The following is an 18,515-nucleotide window of genomic DNA, read 5'->3' on the forward strand; positions in this document are numbered from 1 at the left end:
CTCCCAGAAAAAAAGTAGCTCAAAAACTGAGAAGTATCATTTGGACATTTAGACCAGGAGAATGTGCTGTTCCTCCCTAACTATCCCCTGTCCCATCCCCTGCCAGCTCTGTCTTTCCTGTTGACCAGCTGAAGCTTACACATGACCCTCTCCATGTTCCAATACCCATTCCTTTCCTTAAGCACTCCTACCTCAAACTACTGCTCTTCACCCCTCCCCCAGGCTCTTGCCATACTGGATCTCCTGCCCTAAGCTAAAGGAGTCACTATCAATAGATTGGCATTGGAAGAGTCTTTGATCTGACTGGTAAGGAAACAGTGAGGGGGAAAGTTTTTCTGGCTTCCGAAATTAGAACTCTAAACACAGTTTCCCCTAGTCAGTCAATAGCTAGCATTTATTAAGTGCCTAACAAGGTCCTAGTTATACAAATATAAATAATAAAAACAATACCAACTCTCAAGGAGTTTCTATTCTAATAGGAGAGACATGTACTTCTATAACTATATAAAGAATAAAGAGATGGTAATTAAATATAAAGTAGTTTAGGATAGGAGACCCTAGTAATTGAGGCATCAGGAACTGCTTCATGATATTGTGCTTGAGCTGTATCTTGAAGGAAGGAGGTGGAAGTGAGGAGAAAAGACATTCTGGGCATGGGGGATAGCGAGTACAGAGGTGTACACAGGAACTAGAGACGGAGGGGGCCAGTCTGACTGGACGACAGAGTAAGGAAAGGGGAGTAATATACAGTGTGGCTGGAAAGGTAGGCTGGGGGCAGGTTGTGAACGGCTCTAAAAAGCTAAACAGAAGTATACTTTTTATTCCGATGCAATAGAGTTAGAAAGCATTATCAGATTTGATTATATGAGGTTCTGTAGTATTGTAAATACAATGCACTTCAAGAACATTGACAAATGAATAGACTTCTACCGGCTAACCTGGGAACCTAGCCATCCTTATACTGTTTCCATGGGAAAATGCACCCAACCACTTTATAAATAGGCTTTTAGAATACAACCCATGTACTGGTTGAAGATTATTTATGTTCAAGCAGGATTTGGATAACTATTTGGAATTCTGGAGAAAGGATTGATGGCAATGGGTTGAACTAGATAATTTCTATAGGGCCTTTCAACTGAAAAAGAGAACTTTCAACTAAATACATTCTGCAATTATTCAAGTCTGGATAGCCAGGTTCTGATCTTTGTTACCAAATTTCATTTCTATCCCAAAGGCTTTTTAAAAAGACTGACTACTTCAAAGTGGAAACAACATAGTAAGCAACTGTGTTTTATTCCTTCCAGGTCTAATGGATGCCAAGAAATGTCATTTAAAAAGCTCTTTGTTTATTAGCTTCACTGTCACTGATTTCAGTTAGTTGCCAAGTCCTTAGTGAATAAATGCTATTGAATTGTAGCTCCTTGTGATAGAAAAGCAATACACTGATACCTCCATTAAGGAATCTTGTGGGAACAAAGCTCCTTTATAATGAATCCATTTGAAGCAGAGCAAGCATTCTTCGCTATATATAAGTACTTCAGTAAACTGATTCTCTGCTCACCCTGGATAAAATTGTGAAATCTCCCCTCTTGTTTCCATATTAGTAACCCCTACTTCTAGAATCTCCCCCAGTTTTAGTTCTTTATGCTCATTTTATTCTTGCTATCAAAACAGGGGAGGATATGATGTTAGTCATGTAACTCTTTGTTGACTACACAAGTATAAATAGACTTAGGTGTTTCTTCCACTAATATATACATTTAAAGCTTTATTTAACTGTGAGAGATATTTTCATAATCAGTAAGCCGGTGGGAAGAAAATTTGGGGAATAAAGAAACCCCAAAAAGCATCTGTGGTCTTATTCTCTTCAATTGTCCCTCTCTCTCCCTTCCTCCTCCCATCCTAATTCCTTGAGGAGGATGAACCTAGCTAGGCAATCCAGCTGCTGTGGATCAGAGACTGAACCTCTCTGTCTCTTATCTCTGTTTTCATCTAGGATCTGGAACACATTCTATCCCAGCAAAGGTATCCTAACAGACTTCTTCCCCCAAATCCTCCCCTCCTTTTCCTCTGTCCCAAGACTCCCAGTTATGTATGCCAACACTTTGGATGTTATATTTGTTAGTAGCAAATGCTTTCATCCCATAGTCTCCCATAGACAATGTTCACATTCCTTCTGTCTTATTCCTACCCATGGAAATGAAGTTTCTGACCTTTTAAAAAAAGTATCTTTGTAATACATTGTCTTTGTCATTAGAAATATGCCCATATAAGATGCATTTCCCTGTAGAAGTTTAAATTTAGTTAGGGAGACACATGGAAAAAAAAGTAGCCCAATAATATAAAAGAAAACATATAGTAATTAAGTGTAGATTGTGTGCTAGAGAGAAGGGGACAGTTGATAAACTCCAAAATAGGTAGGAAGTTGTCATAGAAGACAGGATTTGATCTGAGTTTTAAAGAATGATTAACTTTTAGATGAGAAAGGTGAGGGAAGTCAAAGGCAGGCATCAGCTGTGCTGGATACTGGTTAGTTTCTGACCTTAGTCAAGTCCCAATAGGACGTGCGATACTAATTGTGATTTTCTTTTTTGTAGTGCACAAGATAGCAATCAGGGAGTAGTACTATTGTATTATTGTTATTGTGACGTAGAGGATCCAGAATGGCTTTGTGCTTGGCAGAAAGCTCTGTGCCAACACCTTCACCTCACAGGAAAGGTAAGGTTTGATTCAGCTGACATTTTCCTGGTTTTTCATCAAGATAATCATTCTATGAGGAATTATATGTACTTCCTTAGAAAATACAGAGCTATGAAGCAACAGTGCCACTTTAGAAGATGACAAAATTAAGTGAATTTTAAATTGTTGCAAATGTAAGTACTGCTTAGGCTGAGCAATAATTGGTGACATTTCTTTATATGTAAATCAAATAACACAGAGGATGTACACAAAACTGCCCAGAATACCTGAACTGCCTTCCTCAACTTTAAACATTATTTTAATAGGTTTCAATTGATATGTCTATAAACCGATACTGAAAGCTTACTCAGCCAAGACTTGTGTCCTTGGTGTTTTTTTTTTTTAATTATAGCGTCTATCAATACACTAATTTAGCAAAACATTCATTGCTCATTTTACTGAATAGGAACTTTAAACTCCCATTATTAATCAACACTGAACATTTTTCATGAAAATGTTCACTAGGCCTTAAAATAATTTTAGATGGAGTAGTTTCCAGAAGATGTGTATCTTAGTCCGTTTTTATTTTGTATTCACTGATTCTGTCACACACAGAAAGATGGCATTTTGCATTGCAAATAAATTTACCAAAAGTAAAAACAAACTAAAAAAACCCACATGGACAAAGTTTGACACCTAAATATTATTCATTAGTGCAGAAGAATTCATTATGGAGTTTGTTAACTATTGATTTCTAATGTTCACTTAAAGTACAGCTTAATGTTATAAAATGTTGGTTTGTGTCCAGCTTTTCAAGAACACCTGCTATTAAAGTGAGCTTCACATATATTTTCTTTATCACTGCCCTGGTACCACCAGTAGAAGGAAGTTTCAGCTCACCTTTTGGTATCTAATGAAACTAATGGCCTTTTGTGACAGCTTTTTTAAAAGAAAGCGGTAGGTTGGTTCTTTTGTTTGTTTGTTTGTTTTTTGTTTTTAAGAAGTGGGTCCATTACTTAATTTCTTCCTGGACAAGCAGTGAAGCATGATGGAAGAGGGCAGGATTTCTAGGCAGAGAGTCAGTTAAAACGTTTTTCTTTTTGAGCTGGGCGTGGTAGCACAGGCCTGTAGTCCCTGCTCTGAGGAAGCCTGGTGTTCAAACCAACATAGGCACCAATGTGGTGAGCTCCCAGGATGCCTAAGGGCAGTGAACTGGACCAGGTTAAAAATGAAGCACATTAAAGCTTCTGTGTCAGTCAGGAGGTCGGTCGAACCTCTGAGTAGCATCTGAACTTCTAACCTGGGCAAGACAGGGAGGTGCAGTCATTTTCAAGACAAAATAATTTTTTTAAAGAGAGATTCATATTATGCAGACCAAGGGATTTAGGTTAAATGTAAGGAAAACTTGGGAAGTTAGGTGGCACAGTGGATAGAGCACTGGCCCTGGAATCAGGAGGACCTGAGTTCAAATGCAGCCTCAGACACTTGACACTTACTAGCTGTGTGACCCTGGGCAAGTCACTTAACCCCAATTGCCTCACTTAAAAAAAAAAAAAAGTAAGGAATGCATGGCAGCACCATGCAGTGGCTTGGTAATGGCTATATATAATCCCTATAACAGAAATGTGTTAGAGGAGATTCTTATTAAGGTATGGGTTGAATTAGATGACCTCCAGAGTTCCTTCCAAATCTGAGGTTGTGAATTAACAATTAAGTTAGCCAGAAATTTAAACTTAAGTTAACTGGAAACTCAGCCAAATGAAGTAACTAAATTATTACGCTTTTTTACTATGTTCAGCCCAGTTCTCTGCACTGATAGAAATGGTGAACTGCACAGAGCCAGGTGTAGATCCCTGGGATACTTCACTAGGGATCTCACTCCAGGTTGACAGGGACTGTCTTTTGATCTGGTCATTCTCCAACTTTGAGATCCATCCATTTGTACTATCATCTACCCCACATCTCTTAATTTTGTCTGGCAGGATAGAGTGATAAAGAGATTTTGTCATTTCTTTTGCCGAATCCAAGTTAACTATGGCTTTGGCATTCTCCTGATGTGCCTGTCTAGTAACTGTCAGAAAAGGAAATTAGTTTAGACAAGCATGCTGGAAAATCTCTACTGGCTTTTAGTAATTATGACTTCTCCTTCCACTTGCTTACAAATCATCCCTTTAACAACCACATTCTAGAAATTTGCCAGCCATCAGGCAGGCCCTCCAACCCTGAAATTGTCCTGCTAGACTTTGAGAACCTTCTTCTAGCTATACACGTTCAATGCTCAGTTATGTATGTATTTTTAGAAATGTAAAATTTTTTAAATTAAGAAGCACTTCGTCAGTCACAAACAGAATAAATATAAATATAGGAACAAACTGTTTCATCTAAAAATACATAATTGAGAGATGAACCAATATATCTGTACATAGCTGAAAAAGCACCTGCATCATTTGAAATAGTTCTCAAAAAAAAAAAGTTGTTTCTAAGGACAAAATTAAATCTTTTTCCAAAATTTCACATAAGTGAAAAGCAGGGCACTTAATAAATCCATATGAAATAACAAGAATTTTTTTAAAAAAATAAGTTTTAATTGGAAACGCTTTTTAAAAATCTAGAATTAACCTTTTGCGTGTGTGTGTGTGTGTGTGTGTGTGTGTGTGTGTGTGTGTGTGTGTAGGACAATGAGGGTTAAGTGACTTGCCCAGGGTCACACAGCTAGTAAATGTCAAGTGTCTGGGGCTAGATTTGAACTCAGGTACTCCTGAATCCAGTGCTGGTGCTTTATCCACTGAGCCACCTGGCTGCCCTTAGAATTGAGTTTTAAAAAATCAGTGAGGCAGTTGCAAAATAGTTATTAAAGTAATCAGATTTGAAGAGGCAATGAAACAAATTTGAGTCCCTTAGCCTAATGGAATTGGAGTAGAAGCCAAATCACATGTGGTTTTTTGTTTGTTTTTTTCCTTCTCATATCAAAATTTAAGCTTTTCTAGGTTGAAACCACAGAGCAGAATGCTTTGCAAGTTCATCCCATTTTTCTACTATTGTTTTAAAAAAATTCCTCAGGAGGGAATGTTCCAGATAACTGTTTCCTGCTCCTTTTGGAGCCGCAGCTTTTGCAGTTTTTGTCATTTTCCATGGTGATATTTCCATAGAGTGTTACTTGCTTCCTGACTTTGTTTGATAGAATATGCTGAATGTAATTTAACCTTGTGTAATTGAGTCATCATCATCATGAAAATCAGTTAGTGTAACATGCTATGATACAGTACCTTTTGAGGATATTGAAGTGACTAAGGTACTATTCAGTAACTGACTTTGACAGTTTTCCTGTCTTCTTTTAGTTGTTGAGTTACTGATACTATGTTGTTTTACACACAATTCTAAATCACTGTGCTGGAGGGTAGTTGCATCTCAGTGCTTTCCTTGTCAGTGTAGAAGGAGAAGCCATAATTACTAAAAGCCAATAGAGATTTTTCAGGAATAGGTCATGCCTGTCTAAACTAATTTCCTTTTCTGACAGTTACTAGACAGGCACATCAGGGGAATGCCAAAGCCGTAGTTAACTTGGATTCAGCAAAAGAATAACAAAATCTCTTTATCACTCTATCCTTCTGGATAAAATTAAGAGATGTGTGGTAGATGATAGTATGGTTGAATGGATCGCAGAGTTGGAGAAAGACCAGACCAAAAGACAGTCCCTTTACTTCCAGGTTCATAACTGTACCTGTAATATTTGAGGGAGGTAGTGTGACCTTCAGATGAGTGAAGCATTGCTATTTGGTTTCTTCTGCTCTCTAGCAATGGCTTTATCCTATGTATCTGCCTAAAGACTCACATAACTCTTCCTAATCTTAGCCAAGTCACTAACTCCTCTTATGTTCAAGGCCCTCCGTTATGACTAGATTTATGATTTTGCCTGGAATAGTCATAAGGTTTGTAATTGTAGCTTACTGTTGTGTGTTCGCCTGCACTCTGGTTTCATGGAGAGTAAAACAGAGGTTAATCTTCTGCTTCGTTCTGATGACAAGTTAATGTAGTATCATAACTCTTACCTTTCACCAACATTCAAAGGAGCAGTATAGAGGAACTTCAAAGAAGCGATGTCAAATTGACTTCTTAATCTTCATTTTGCAGAACTGGTTTATCTATTTGTGCATATAATCACTTTAAAATGTTAGGGAATGATACCCCTTGAGTTCTAGAATTGAATGAAATGTTTTTTAAGTGCATAATAATATGCCTATGAAAATTCCTACATGTAAAACTGATTTCAAATTCTCATGAATTGGGACATTATACCATCAGCATTAATAATAGCAATAATAATTTAGATGAGACTTGAATAGCTACTGTTGGATTGAATTCAGTATTCTGATAACTATTCTAGAACCCTTACAAAATAATTTAGTAACTGAAGTCCCTGAAGGACCTGGTTATAAGGCAGTCTCACCTGTAAGGTGCTAAAGAAGACATGGATGCTATGGTACTATTTCAGCAAGACTCTAGCCTTGAATCTGAAAAAAGAAAGGAAGGGGGTCAGCTAGGTGGCACAGTGGATAAAGCACCGGCCCTGGATTCAGGAGGACCTGAGTTCAAATCCGGCCTCAGACGCTTAACACTTAGTAGTTGGGTGACCCTGGGCAAGTCACTTAACCCCAATTGCCTCACCAAAAAAAAAAAAAAGTGAAAAAAAAAGAAAGGGATCAAAAGAATGCAGTGAATCTAGAATCATTTTAGAGAGAAGAAAGGTTTGAGTAGGAAATTAAATCCAAAAGATGCATTTACAGATAGGATTTTCAAATCTTGAATTTCTAGAAACACTGCACATAGAAAAGATCTCTGTTTTATGCCAATTGATATAGGCAGTTTCTCAGAACTCACTTCCATAGCCAAACATTCACTCAGGCTAGATAAAATATTTGTCTGCCCAGGATTTTCAATGGAAATAGAAATATTTCTTCTCTAGACAAAGAGCACTGTTAGATGTCCCATGATAGAACACATGGTGGTCCAGTTGTATGTATTCTCTCTTGATGGAGTTAATGGTTTCATCTTTCTAACACAGAACATTAACAGAACAATATCCTCTTATCTGCTGAGCCTTGTTTTTTTAACTTTGCCATTTTTTAATATTTCAGGTTAGAATTGCCACAGAAGGAATCAATGGAACAGTGGGTGGGAGCAAATTAGCAACTGATCTTTATGTGGAGGCAATGCTTTCTCATCCTTTGTTTAAGAATATCTTATGTAAGGAAGATTTTAAGGTAAGAGCAATGGGAATAAAAATCACTTTAGCTGTCTTCTTGTCTTCTGCAAATAGTCATTTTCATACTGACATGCATTTAAAACCTAAATTGACAAGAATCCAAATGGACTGGACTTGTGATTTCACCAGAATAAGGAAGTAACTGGTGAAGAAACTCCTTCTGCCAACACAGGTCAGCATCTTCTCTATAGTTTATAGTTTACAGTACTAAGTGACTTGTCCAAGATCAAACAACCTGTATGTTTCAGAGACAGACTCTGTAACCACTAGGTCATGCTATACCTCTCAAGAACTTGGAAATTGAGTCTTTTGGGCATTTGACTTTTGGGGGGGAAGTGGGGGAGGCAAATTAAAAGGAGACAAACTAACAGTTTAAAAAAAAAAAAAAACTAAACTTTTTGGGGTGAAGACAGATTCAGTCAAAACCTTTTATACCTTTATATTTTGCAGGGTCAGAATGATGATCCTAAGAAGTAGTAAAATCCTTCAAACACAATTATGTTCACTGGACTATAATTACTAAGTCACAAAATTATAGTAATGTCTTTTTTTTTTTTTTTTTGCGGGGCCATGGGGGTTAAGTGACTTGCCCAGAGTCACACAGCTAGTAAGTGTAAAGTGTCTAAGGCCGGATTTGAACTCAGGTACTCCTGAATCCAGGGCCGGTGCTCTATCCACTGTGCCATCTAGCTGCCCCCAGTAATGTCTTTTAGCAAGACTTTTGTTTTGTTTTGTGAGGCAATTGGGGTTAAGTGACTTGCCCAGGGTCACACAGATAGTAAGTGTCAAGCATCTGAGGCTGAATTTGAACTCAGGTCCTCCTGAATCCAGGGCTGGTGCTCTATCCACCTTTTAGCAAGAATTTTTAAAAAGTTTTCATGCTTTAATTGCACTTTTCCTTTTACTACATAATACTTTCATTACCAAAATATACTAGTTAGTTGATTTTTTTTTTACTAGTTTTTATTATTCTTCAGGTTTATAAAGTACCATGGTCCTGTCAGATTCTGTCCATTTCATTTTTCTTCTGAAATTCCTATTTGATATTCAGTGTTAATTTCCTCTATAATAGGATACAAGCTAATCTTAGTAGGTTGAGGTTTATGAAATTTCAGTATATTATTTAACAGAAGCCTTCTATGGAGGAGATGATAGGGACAGGAACATTTCGAGAAGCAATGAAGTTTGCTTGTTTTACAGTTTTGATTTCAGACTTTCATTCTTGTGTTTAGGAAACCTGTTCATTAAAAGATCAGGTTTTCCATCTGTTTGAAATTACTGTGGACTCTGCAGGCCACTTTAAATTTGTGTCGTATTGTGCTCTACATTAAAATTCTTCCATTTGGTTCTTGTCTTAGAACCAGAGTGGAGAAGGGGACAATGGAAGGCTGGGAGGTTTGGCTCTGAGGAAGGCAAGACTTTGTATTCTTTGTTTTTCATTGGCTAGACCAGCAAAGGAGGAGCTTACTGTTTTCCAGAACTTCGTGTTGGTGTATTTGAAGAAATCGTGCCCATGGGAATCAGTCCCAATATGATCTCCTACAAAAAATCTGGTAGGCTTATTTTAGGAAAAATAAAAGTGTGTCTTTATTAGCATTCAAAATCATCTAGAGAAGCAAAATAGAAAGTGAAACTCAGATCAATAAGATCTTTAGTGATTTGTGAATAAAGCAAGCAGTTCTCTCTCTTTGCTATGGAATGGTCATAGTGTGACTACACTAGAAACCTGAGCAGGACTTCTTAGTGCTTTAAAGCTCTGGCATTTGGAAAGTGTCTCCTGACCTTTTCACCTGGTTCTTTCATTCTTACAAGTTATTAGTGTTATAGAGTAGAATAATTCATGTCCACTATAGTGTTATCTTACCCAGTCATTCAAGACTGCATTTATATACATTATTTTCCCATGATTATTGTAGTTACATCTATGTATTAATAAGTATTACAGTGTATTATGTGATAATAGTGTATAGCCCCTTTTAAAGAGTTTTGAATATTCACTGTGAACTCAGTCTTGCATTCAAGGTCAGTTAAACAGTAGAAGAAACTTATTAGGCAGGACCCCTTAGCAAAAACAGTTGATTTGCTAATGCTTTAGGGTTTACACTGATTTCTGTTTCACTTCTTTTATTCTATACGATTTGCTACACATTGCAAGAAACTTTGATACCTGGGTCAGTATTTCCTGGGTTCAAGAGTGAATATTCTCTGACACTCTGACTGGCATTTACAGTCTCCATAGCTATAAAGAGATACAACATTCTCCAAGGGACAAAGCATCTTTTCTTACCCCATCCTCCAAGTTATCCCAGAAAGGGACCATGATGCATTCGTGGGAGTCCTGATGACCTAGTTCAGCTTTAAGGTTCTTCAGACTTCCATGTTACTAGACAGCTTTGTCATTTTGCATTGAGATATTCTACTAAATCCCATGATGCCCTTTGTGATATGTTGGTCTTAATTAATAAGGGATAGGCATAATTAAGAGTGCTTTCTGCACACGTGTTTTCAAGTAAAATCGCATTTTTGCAAACCATTCCAAGTTAAATCAAGTTAAACAAAGCTTTTCATCAAGCACATACCTTTTTTTGCCTGCTCTCTCTCATGGTAATAGCAATATCATGTTATGACTTGTAGGTGGGTTACATGGTTAGAATGGAAGTTTATGGTCAGGTGGAAATTTATTTCATGTTTTGCTGTCTTAGATCCCTTGATGTTGAGCCAAAAAGGAGTTGGCAAAGTTCTGAATGTAATAACTACTGAATTTCCTTTCATTTGGGGGGCCACATTCTCTATAAGGATTCCACAAAAAGAGAGAGGCTCAGAGTAGAGAGGTTAAAGATACTTTACAGTCTAATACTGTGAAATTGTCATTATGAAAACAGCTATTTTTCCAACTTAATTGTAATTTTTGAATATAAGCAATTTGGGTGGAGAGGACCACGTAAAATATCTTTGTCCTGGCTCTCCAAGATTATTTTAAAATGTCTTTAAAGTACTTTTGGTTTGATTTTAGGAATCCATTTATCCCCTGGTGAATTTCATAAAGAAGTTGAAAATTATTTATATCAGGGTAATCAAGAGCAAAATGACACTATTCTGCTGGACTGCAGGAACTTTTATGAAAGTAAAATAGTAAGTTCATTTTGGGTTAGCTCCTTGTTGAGGTTCACTAAAATGATTTCATTCTTTCTATAACATATATATATATATATATATATATATATATGTTCTTGAAGAACAAAGAAGCCCACTTGTGTTAACCACATATGAGAATCACTATTTATTTATATTGGCACCTAATTTCTAAGAAAATTAATATCCTGACAGTATTTGCAGTTTCAAAGAAACTATAAAATCTTGAACTCAGGATTTGTCAAAGTAGGAAAAAAGCACATGACTTTAAAACATCTTAACTCCTATTAGTGTTCTTTCTCTTGTAATCATGTAATTTATGACATATTTAGGATTGCATATATTTTTCTTTGTGATAACTCCACAGTTCTTCTCTCCTTTAATGTCTTTCAGAAAAAGGAACGTTTACACTCACTTTCCTTTATTTATTAACTGAAATATCTGAAATGAGCTTTTCCTAAAGCCTTCAATTTTAAGAAAGAGACATCAAATACAAATGCTTCTTAAGCCATGTTGTTCTGATAACTCCCATTTCCCTACCACCTGTTGTTCCCTGCTTTCAACAGCTGTATTGTAATTTCATGACAATCATTCAATATTTCAGGGACGTTTCCAGAAATGCCTGGCACCAAATATCAGGAAATTCAGTTATTTTCCCAGTTATGTGGACAAAAACCTTAAATTATTTAAGGACAAACGTGTGCTGATGTACTGTACTGGGGGCATTCGTTGTGAAAGGGGTTCAGCCTACCTCAGAGCTAAGGTAAGCCATGCTCCATGGAATGTACAAAGGGTAGGGCCAAAAAAGACCTCAGGAACAAAATATGCAGAGCCTTCTCTATGAGATTAATGAGTTTTCTGCGGGTTTCCTATATGAGCTGTGGGCTTCTCATGTAAGATGAAATCTGAGGTTCCTGAGAAATACTGAGTTTTCAGCAGTGACATCTAAAATAAATGATGGAAAATTAACTCTTTCCCTGCCCCAGGATGGGGAATATAATGAAATAGAAGGAACATGAAGCCAAGGTACCTACCTGGTCCTGGCTCTGGTACTTATTAAACTATGTGGACTTTTTCCCAGACACTTAATTTCTCTAGGCCAATGACAACAAGTATTTGGATTAGATATTCTTTGAGGCCCCTTTTAACCAACATTCTGTGGCTCTAAGACACTTGGGAATGAGTGTGCTAAATATAGAGTGTGCACATAAGGCTGTACTGTAGGCCAGTGACTTCCTGTAATATCATAATGTCAAGTATCCCTTTAAACTGATTAGTAGATACGACAGCTTAAGTCTTGCTAACAGAAGAATGCCATGAAGGAATGATGGGAAAAAAGTGTCTCTAGCAGAAGGAGGACTGGGTTCTTGTTCTGGCTTTGCGACTAACTAGCTCTTTGATTGTAAGCAAATGACTTTGCCAACTCTGGACCTCAGCTTCATATTTAAACTGTCTAACGACTTTTACTGACATTTTCTAAAATCGTGTTAACTTTTAAAATTCAGGGAATATGCAAGGAAGTATACCAGCTGAAGGGTGGCATCCACAAATACCTGGAAGAGTTTCCTGATGGTTTTTATAGAGGGAAATTATTTGTTTTTGATGAACGCTATGCTCTCTCTTACAACAATGACATTGTTTCAGGTAGGTGATTCATTTCTCTCCGAAGTTCCGAGTTAGGGTGTTATGTACTGTCTTTGTACTAGTTGACACGAAGAAGAACACAGACAGAAGTAGTGTGGACCAATGCTCCCAGACGGGGAGTCAGAAGATTTGGGTTCTATTGACCTTTGCTTCTGTGTGGGAGAACTTGGACAAGTAATTTAACCTCTATGGACTTTAGTTTTCTCATCAGTAAATGAAAGAATTGTACTAGATCATTTCTAAGGTCCTACAATTAAGCGCTGTAATAACACAATCCTGGAAACTATCCAAAACTTATGGCAACTCTAAAATTCTGCCTTTCAGGAGATGAATTTCTGATGTTAATCTTCACTTAATTCAAAGGATACAATATTGAACCTAAAAACAAAGCCTTTTGGGTAGTCTCTCCATTTTAACAGAAATGAATTTTTGGCTCAGGAAAACCTCTCTTCATCCAAGGCAGAAGTTTCTCCATTTCCCAGTAACCTCATTTAACAAAAAATCATGAAAGATAAAGCCTTCTTATTGAACAGAGCCAATATTTATTGAATGCTCACGGTATGCCACAGACTCCTTATTCAGTGGGAGGAGACAAAGAAAACATTGGGCACAGTCCCTGCCTTTTAGGATCTTATTCAAGGGGAACAGCATCGAAGGGCATTCAAAATTGGGTAAAATAAAAAGTGCAACAGCTCAAGGACAAGTGTGAGTAAGTCATATGTAAGAAACCATAGATTTAGTAGCAGTGAAATTCAGACTGGAGTGGGAGGTAGACAAGGATAATCAATAAGCAGGCTTTAAAAATGCATGATAATTACTATGGATTTCACTCAAGAGGTAAAAGGAGCTGCAGTAAGTTTCTGATGAGGCTGGCGATATGCTACAAATAATACTTAAGGAATGTGGTTCCTATCTTCTTCTGTAGCATTGCTTGTGAAGGGATATGTTAAAGGTATTCAGGTTAGGAAGCTTGGAACAGGAGTCTGTGATTCTGGAGTCATATAGACTCCGTATTTAGGATATTTAGGGCATGGACCCTAAATAAGGGAAATAAATTAGAGGGAATGAATGCTACAGAAGAAATGGTGGTAGGATGTAGCTGAACAGTTGGACAGGATGGTGGTGAGGAACAGAAGGTGCACCTTCTGCCAAAGACGGCCAGTCTGAAGGACTGAGAAGAATAATTAGACTGATCTTCACAGTGACATTTAGACAGAGTTTGGGTTTGAAGGGAAGTTCATAAGCCTAAAGGCAGGGATCAGTATATCCATGTTTCCTCTAGATAGCAGGAGAGAGCGCGTGAGCCCTGGAAGACAGGAGTGATTGTCCTTGTATGTACAGGTAGAAAGAAGACTCTGGCCTCAGGGTGGGAGGTAGCAGTGAAGGACTCCCCTTCAGAGAGCCTGGATACCCACTTGTTGGCTATGTCCTCTAGGGGATCGATTCCCGTTCAGGTATGGGCCGGCCTCCCTGTGAGGCCCCTTCTGTCTCTAAATCAGTGATCCTATGGTTTGGAATCCTGTGGTTCTATAATGGCTAGACAAGAAGAGGTGACCACAGAGAAAGTGAAAAAAGTAGGGACAAACCCAAAGGGGATTGTATATACCCAGGCCGGGCTTACTGAATAAATCCCAGTGGCTCCCAGTGGCCTCCAGAAGCAAGTACAAAATGTTCTTCTTGGCATTCAGAGTTCTTCGTAACTGAACCCCATCCGACCTTGCCATTCTTCTTACCCCTTGTGCCCTGCCGTGTACTCTTTGATCCAGTGACACTGGTCCCCTCTCCCCTCCTCCCCCCCTTGCTGTTCCATGAACAAGACACTTCATCTCTTGACTCCAGGTGTTTCCTCCATGCATGGAATGCTTTCCCTCCTCTGATTCAACTACTAACCTCCCTGGCTTCTTTTAAGTCCCAACTAAAATCCTATCTTTTACAGAAAGTCTTTCTCAATCCCTTATTTCTAGTGCCTTCCCTCTTTTAATTATTTCCTTTTTATCCTGTATATAGCTTGTTTGTACATATTTGTTTCCTTGTTGTCTCCCCCATTAGATGATGAGCTTCTTGAGAGAGGGACTGTCTTTTGCCTCTTTCTGCATTCCTGGCACTTAGTACAGTGCCTGGCACATAGTAGGTACTGGTTTTGGCTGATTTAAAAAATTATCAAGAGGGAAGGACTAATAAATCACCAGTGTGAAAGAGAGATGACAGTGGGGGGGGGGGCAGGGAAGCAAGTATTCATGGAGTGATAAGGCCTAAGATGAAATAATTAAAGATTTAGACAAAAAAATGATTTTTTTAAAATGGTAACAATGCAGTATACCCATTTGGGAAATCTGGATATAAAAGGGAATTGATCTAAGACCGTTGTTTTTTTTTTCTATAGTCCATTTTGATAAAAGGATAGAGTACTGGAAGCAAAAGGACAAATCCCAGAGACAGAAGGTTTCTCTTGAAAGATGAGAGGGTTTAGCATTCAGTGGATACAAACAATCCATTCTCTAGGTTGTATTTTGTGTAGTTTGTGAGAGAGATAAATGGATACTGCTTTGTTTGTGTGTAACACCTGCTTTTCTCCCCTTCCCAGAATGTACATATTGTGGAGCCCAGTGGGACCAGTACAAACTCTGCTCCACCTCCAGTTGCTGCCAACTCGTCTTGTCCTGTTCAGAATGCCGAGAGAAAGGGCTTACAGCATGTTGTCTCACTTGTCAGGATAAAGGAGTCGAGCTAATTTCAAGTCCCACCGAGAAGAGTTTTAAAGAAGAATGCGATTGTACACTGAAAAGGCCCCGTATACCGATTGAACTTTCACAATGATCAGGACTTAGTGGATGGTGTGAATAGGCAAGCCACCAACTTCAGTGCAGTTATGCCATTGCTTATGTTAAGCACATTGCCTGCATTTTCCCTATGGGGTTCACAGTGTCGATGATGAGAGTCAGGGTTATAGACCTACCTCCAGGAATCCATGGCAGTGACAGTAGAGAAATGGTGTACAGTAGGCTATCAGTGCTCACCAACAAGAGAGTTGGGTCCGACTTGTTCCTTAGATCGTCTCATCTTTGGGTTGGATTTAAGACTGGTGGAAATGAGAGAGTGATGCTGATATAATTAGGCTAAATTCTTATCTGACCATTCGGAAGCAGAAAGGGCTGCAACTTATGTGGGGAAACATAGTGACATCACCTGGCCCTTTGAGATGAAACTTATCAGGAGCATGGCTTTGACAGTCCTGCAAGAGGAATATGCTTTGGCCATGAAACTGAAAGTACACTATACAGGCCTCTGGTATTACTCTCTTAAAATTACAGCAAAGTCCATATGGACTTTCAATTTTATGAACTTAATGGAAAATAATACATTTATTTAAAGAAGTCTAAGAAACTTGAGACTCTTACAGTTACCATTTTTGGTTTCACAAACTAGAGTTGTGAGAATGTCCTACAGTTACATCAGTTATGCCTATGCAGGGCCTGAGACCTGAAGTTTTGTTCCCTTCATTGGCAGTTTGGGGTCTCAAACTACCACTCGAAGAATGTTCAGTCAGTATATCAGCTTTGGCTTTGTACATTGCATCCTTGCTAAACTGATAGCTTAGTAGTAAAGAAGAGAGAGAAGGTCAGTCTTCTCCTGATGTTGATGTCACCACTGCCATTAGCTTTTTGGAAATAAGAAATCTTTAGAATTTGGAATGCAGCTTCCATTCTTGGTCATTTCTGCTTCCAGTGTAAACTCCCAGACATCCCCCCTACTTGGTAGAAAAATCTCAAGATAGAAAGTCATGGTGGAACAATGTAGCATGAGATGGGGGAGAAGGGGAAGGTTCTCTGACTATACAAAGTGTTCCTTAAAATGTAGTTTACCGTGTGATCTCTACAGCCTGAGGGCAGTTCCTGGGCTGAAAAAGGTTTGCCTATTTTCTTTTTCTTTTTGGGGGGACTGGGCGGGAAGGGGGGGGTAATGAGGGTTAAGTGACTTGTGCAGGGTCAAGCATCTGAGGCCACATTTGAACTTGGGTCCTCCTGAATCCAGGGCCAGTGCTTTATTCATTGTGCCACCTAGCTGCCCCCTGAGGTTTGCCCATTTTCTACCTGGAAAATAATGCAGGGTTCAAATCACTGATATGAGCATTATGAGTATGATATTCAGCTTTTTCTTGGGCTCTGTTTCTTCTCAACAACTCTTGGCATACTTCGCCTCTAATGAATATACAGCAGTGGGCATATAAGATTTGATTTACATGATTTCGTAATGTTTTCAGGAACATATGTATTATATTAACTTTAACTGCTATTGAAATGCACTTGCGAAATCATCATCAATGAGTTAATTCCTGGCTTATTCATTACTGTGGATTGTGGAAAATCTATAGGTAACAAAAAGAATAATTGCCCTGTTCTACTGTAGCAGGGAAATTGCTCATGTGATTAAATCTTTTCATGCTCAAGAAACTCCCGGAGGAATTAATTTCTATTATAATATCTCTGCTACAGTAAGCCTAAATTATATGATAGTAAATAATTTGAATTAATGTAAAGTTAAATATTATCTTAGAATCTCAAACCGTGGCATGTGCATAGTTGGTATTCACTAAATGAGTTTGTTAGGTAACAGAAGAAATTAACCATTTGGAATCCATTGCCTCCAGCAAGAAAACAAAGGCCACTTTTCAAGGACTGAGATAAGAAATATAGTTAAGGATATCATTGGGTCATTTTAACAATCAAATACCACCCAGCTTAAAGTAGGTAGTGGCATATGACCTAAAGGCCTTGTTAAGAAGGCCAGTACAGAATTTCTAAAATACTCAGTAAGTTGTAGGAGTAGAACCAAGCTGGCATTTTCTACCCTTGTTAACCTTTAATATTAACTAAAAGCATCCAGGGTTGGGTTTTTGTTTTTGTTTTGCCTTATATGTAGCAGTCCTTTTGTGCTAGCTGTTACATCAGAATTCCAAAGATGAAAATTAGTCCAGAGAATAATCCATAATCACACTTGGAAGACTTTATTACTCAGTGAGAAAATTATTTTAATAACTAGTTTTCATAATCAATATAGTTTTACATGTTTTTATGTTCCTATTCGAATCCCTTTGAGGACTCAGAGGAGGCCTTGCAGTAGAATTAGACCTCAGTTGTCTATTGCAGAAAGTCGTTGGCCTTTGACCCCCTGGACACCCTCAAGACTGGAAACATGAAGAGGAGAGCAGGAGCAACACTAAGACAGGAGCCACCCCTAAACCACTGGAGCAGATGACCCCTCCAGAACAGGATGAAGACATTTAAGGCAGAGAAGCAGCCAGAGCTGGCACTAAATCCTCAGAGCTGTTGGTCTTCAGGCCAAGGCAAGAAAGGGGAATTACTGATGACACATCATCACTTATCCTGGCTGTAGTAACTCCATGTATCAGGGTTATAGACTTGAGGAAGGTTTTTTTTTTTTTTTCTGTTTTTTTCTTTCTTTTTTTTTTTATTAATGAGATATTTTATTTTTTCCGTTACATGTAAAGATAGTTCTCAACTTTTGTTTATACATGCTTTACAATTTCAGATTTTTCTCCCTCCCTCCCCTTTTCTCCCTCCCTCCCTCCCCTTGAGGAAGGTTTTTAAAGATATGGGCAGGGTCTCACCCTATTAGTTTTCCACCTCACATGTCACAGGCAGGAAAGAAGCTACAAGTGTCCAGCCTGGAAGATGCTAGACATGAGGGTGGGCTCAGAAGTTCCAGGCAGGAGGAACAGGCCTAAAGCGGGATCAGCCAGAGAACTCTGCTGGACTGAAAGTACATGAATCAAATT

The 18,515-nt window shown here is 38.3% G+C and overlaps 1 protein-coding gene across 1 annotated transcript in view; it reads left to right on the forward strand.

Annotated features, from left to right (window-relative positions):
- TSTD2 (thiosulfate sulfurtransferase like domain containing 2) overlaps nucleotides 1-16,647 on the forward strand; it is a 36,047-nt gene extending 19,400 nt beyond the window's left edge. Inside the window, exons 4-10 of the mRNA XM_043994352.1 lie at nucleotides 2,598-2,718; nucleotides 7,815-7,940; nucleotides 9,390-9,495; nucleotides 10,956-11,074; nucleotides 11,679-11,837; nucleotides 12,580-12,718; nucleotides 15,303-16,647. Coding sequence (XP_043850287.1) covers nucleotides 2,598-2,718; nucleotides 7,815-7,940; nucleotides 9,390-9,495; nucleotides 10,956-11,074; nucleotides 11,679-11,837; nucleotides 12,580-12,718; nucleotides 15,303-15,535 — 1,003 coding nt within the window. The 3' untranslated portion in view covers nucleotides 15,536-16,647. The remainder of the gene's footprint in view (nucleotides 1-2,597; nucleotides 2,719-7,814; nucleotides 7,941-9,389; nucleotides 9,496-10,955; nucleotides 11,075-11,678; nucleotides 11,838-12,579; nucleotides 12,719-15,302) is intronic.
- Nucleotides 16,648-18,515: the final 1,868 nt, after the last annotated feature.

The sequence above is a fragment of the Dromiciops gliroides genome, chromosome 1, assembly GCF_019393635.1.
Source record: "Dromiciops gliroides isolate mDroGli1 chromosome 1, mDroGli1.pri, whole genome shotgun sequence".
NCBI lineage: Eukaryota > Metazoa > Chordata > Mammalia > Microbiotheria > Microbiotheriidae > Dromiciops > Dromiciops gliroides.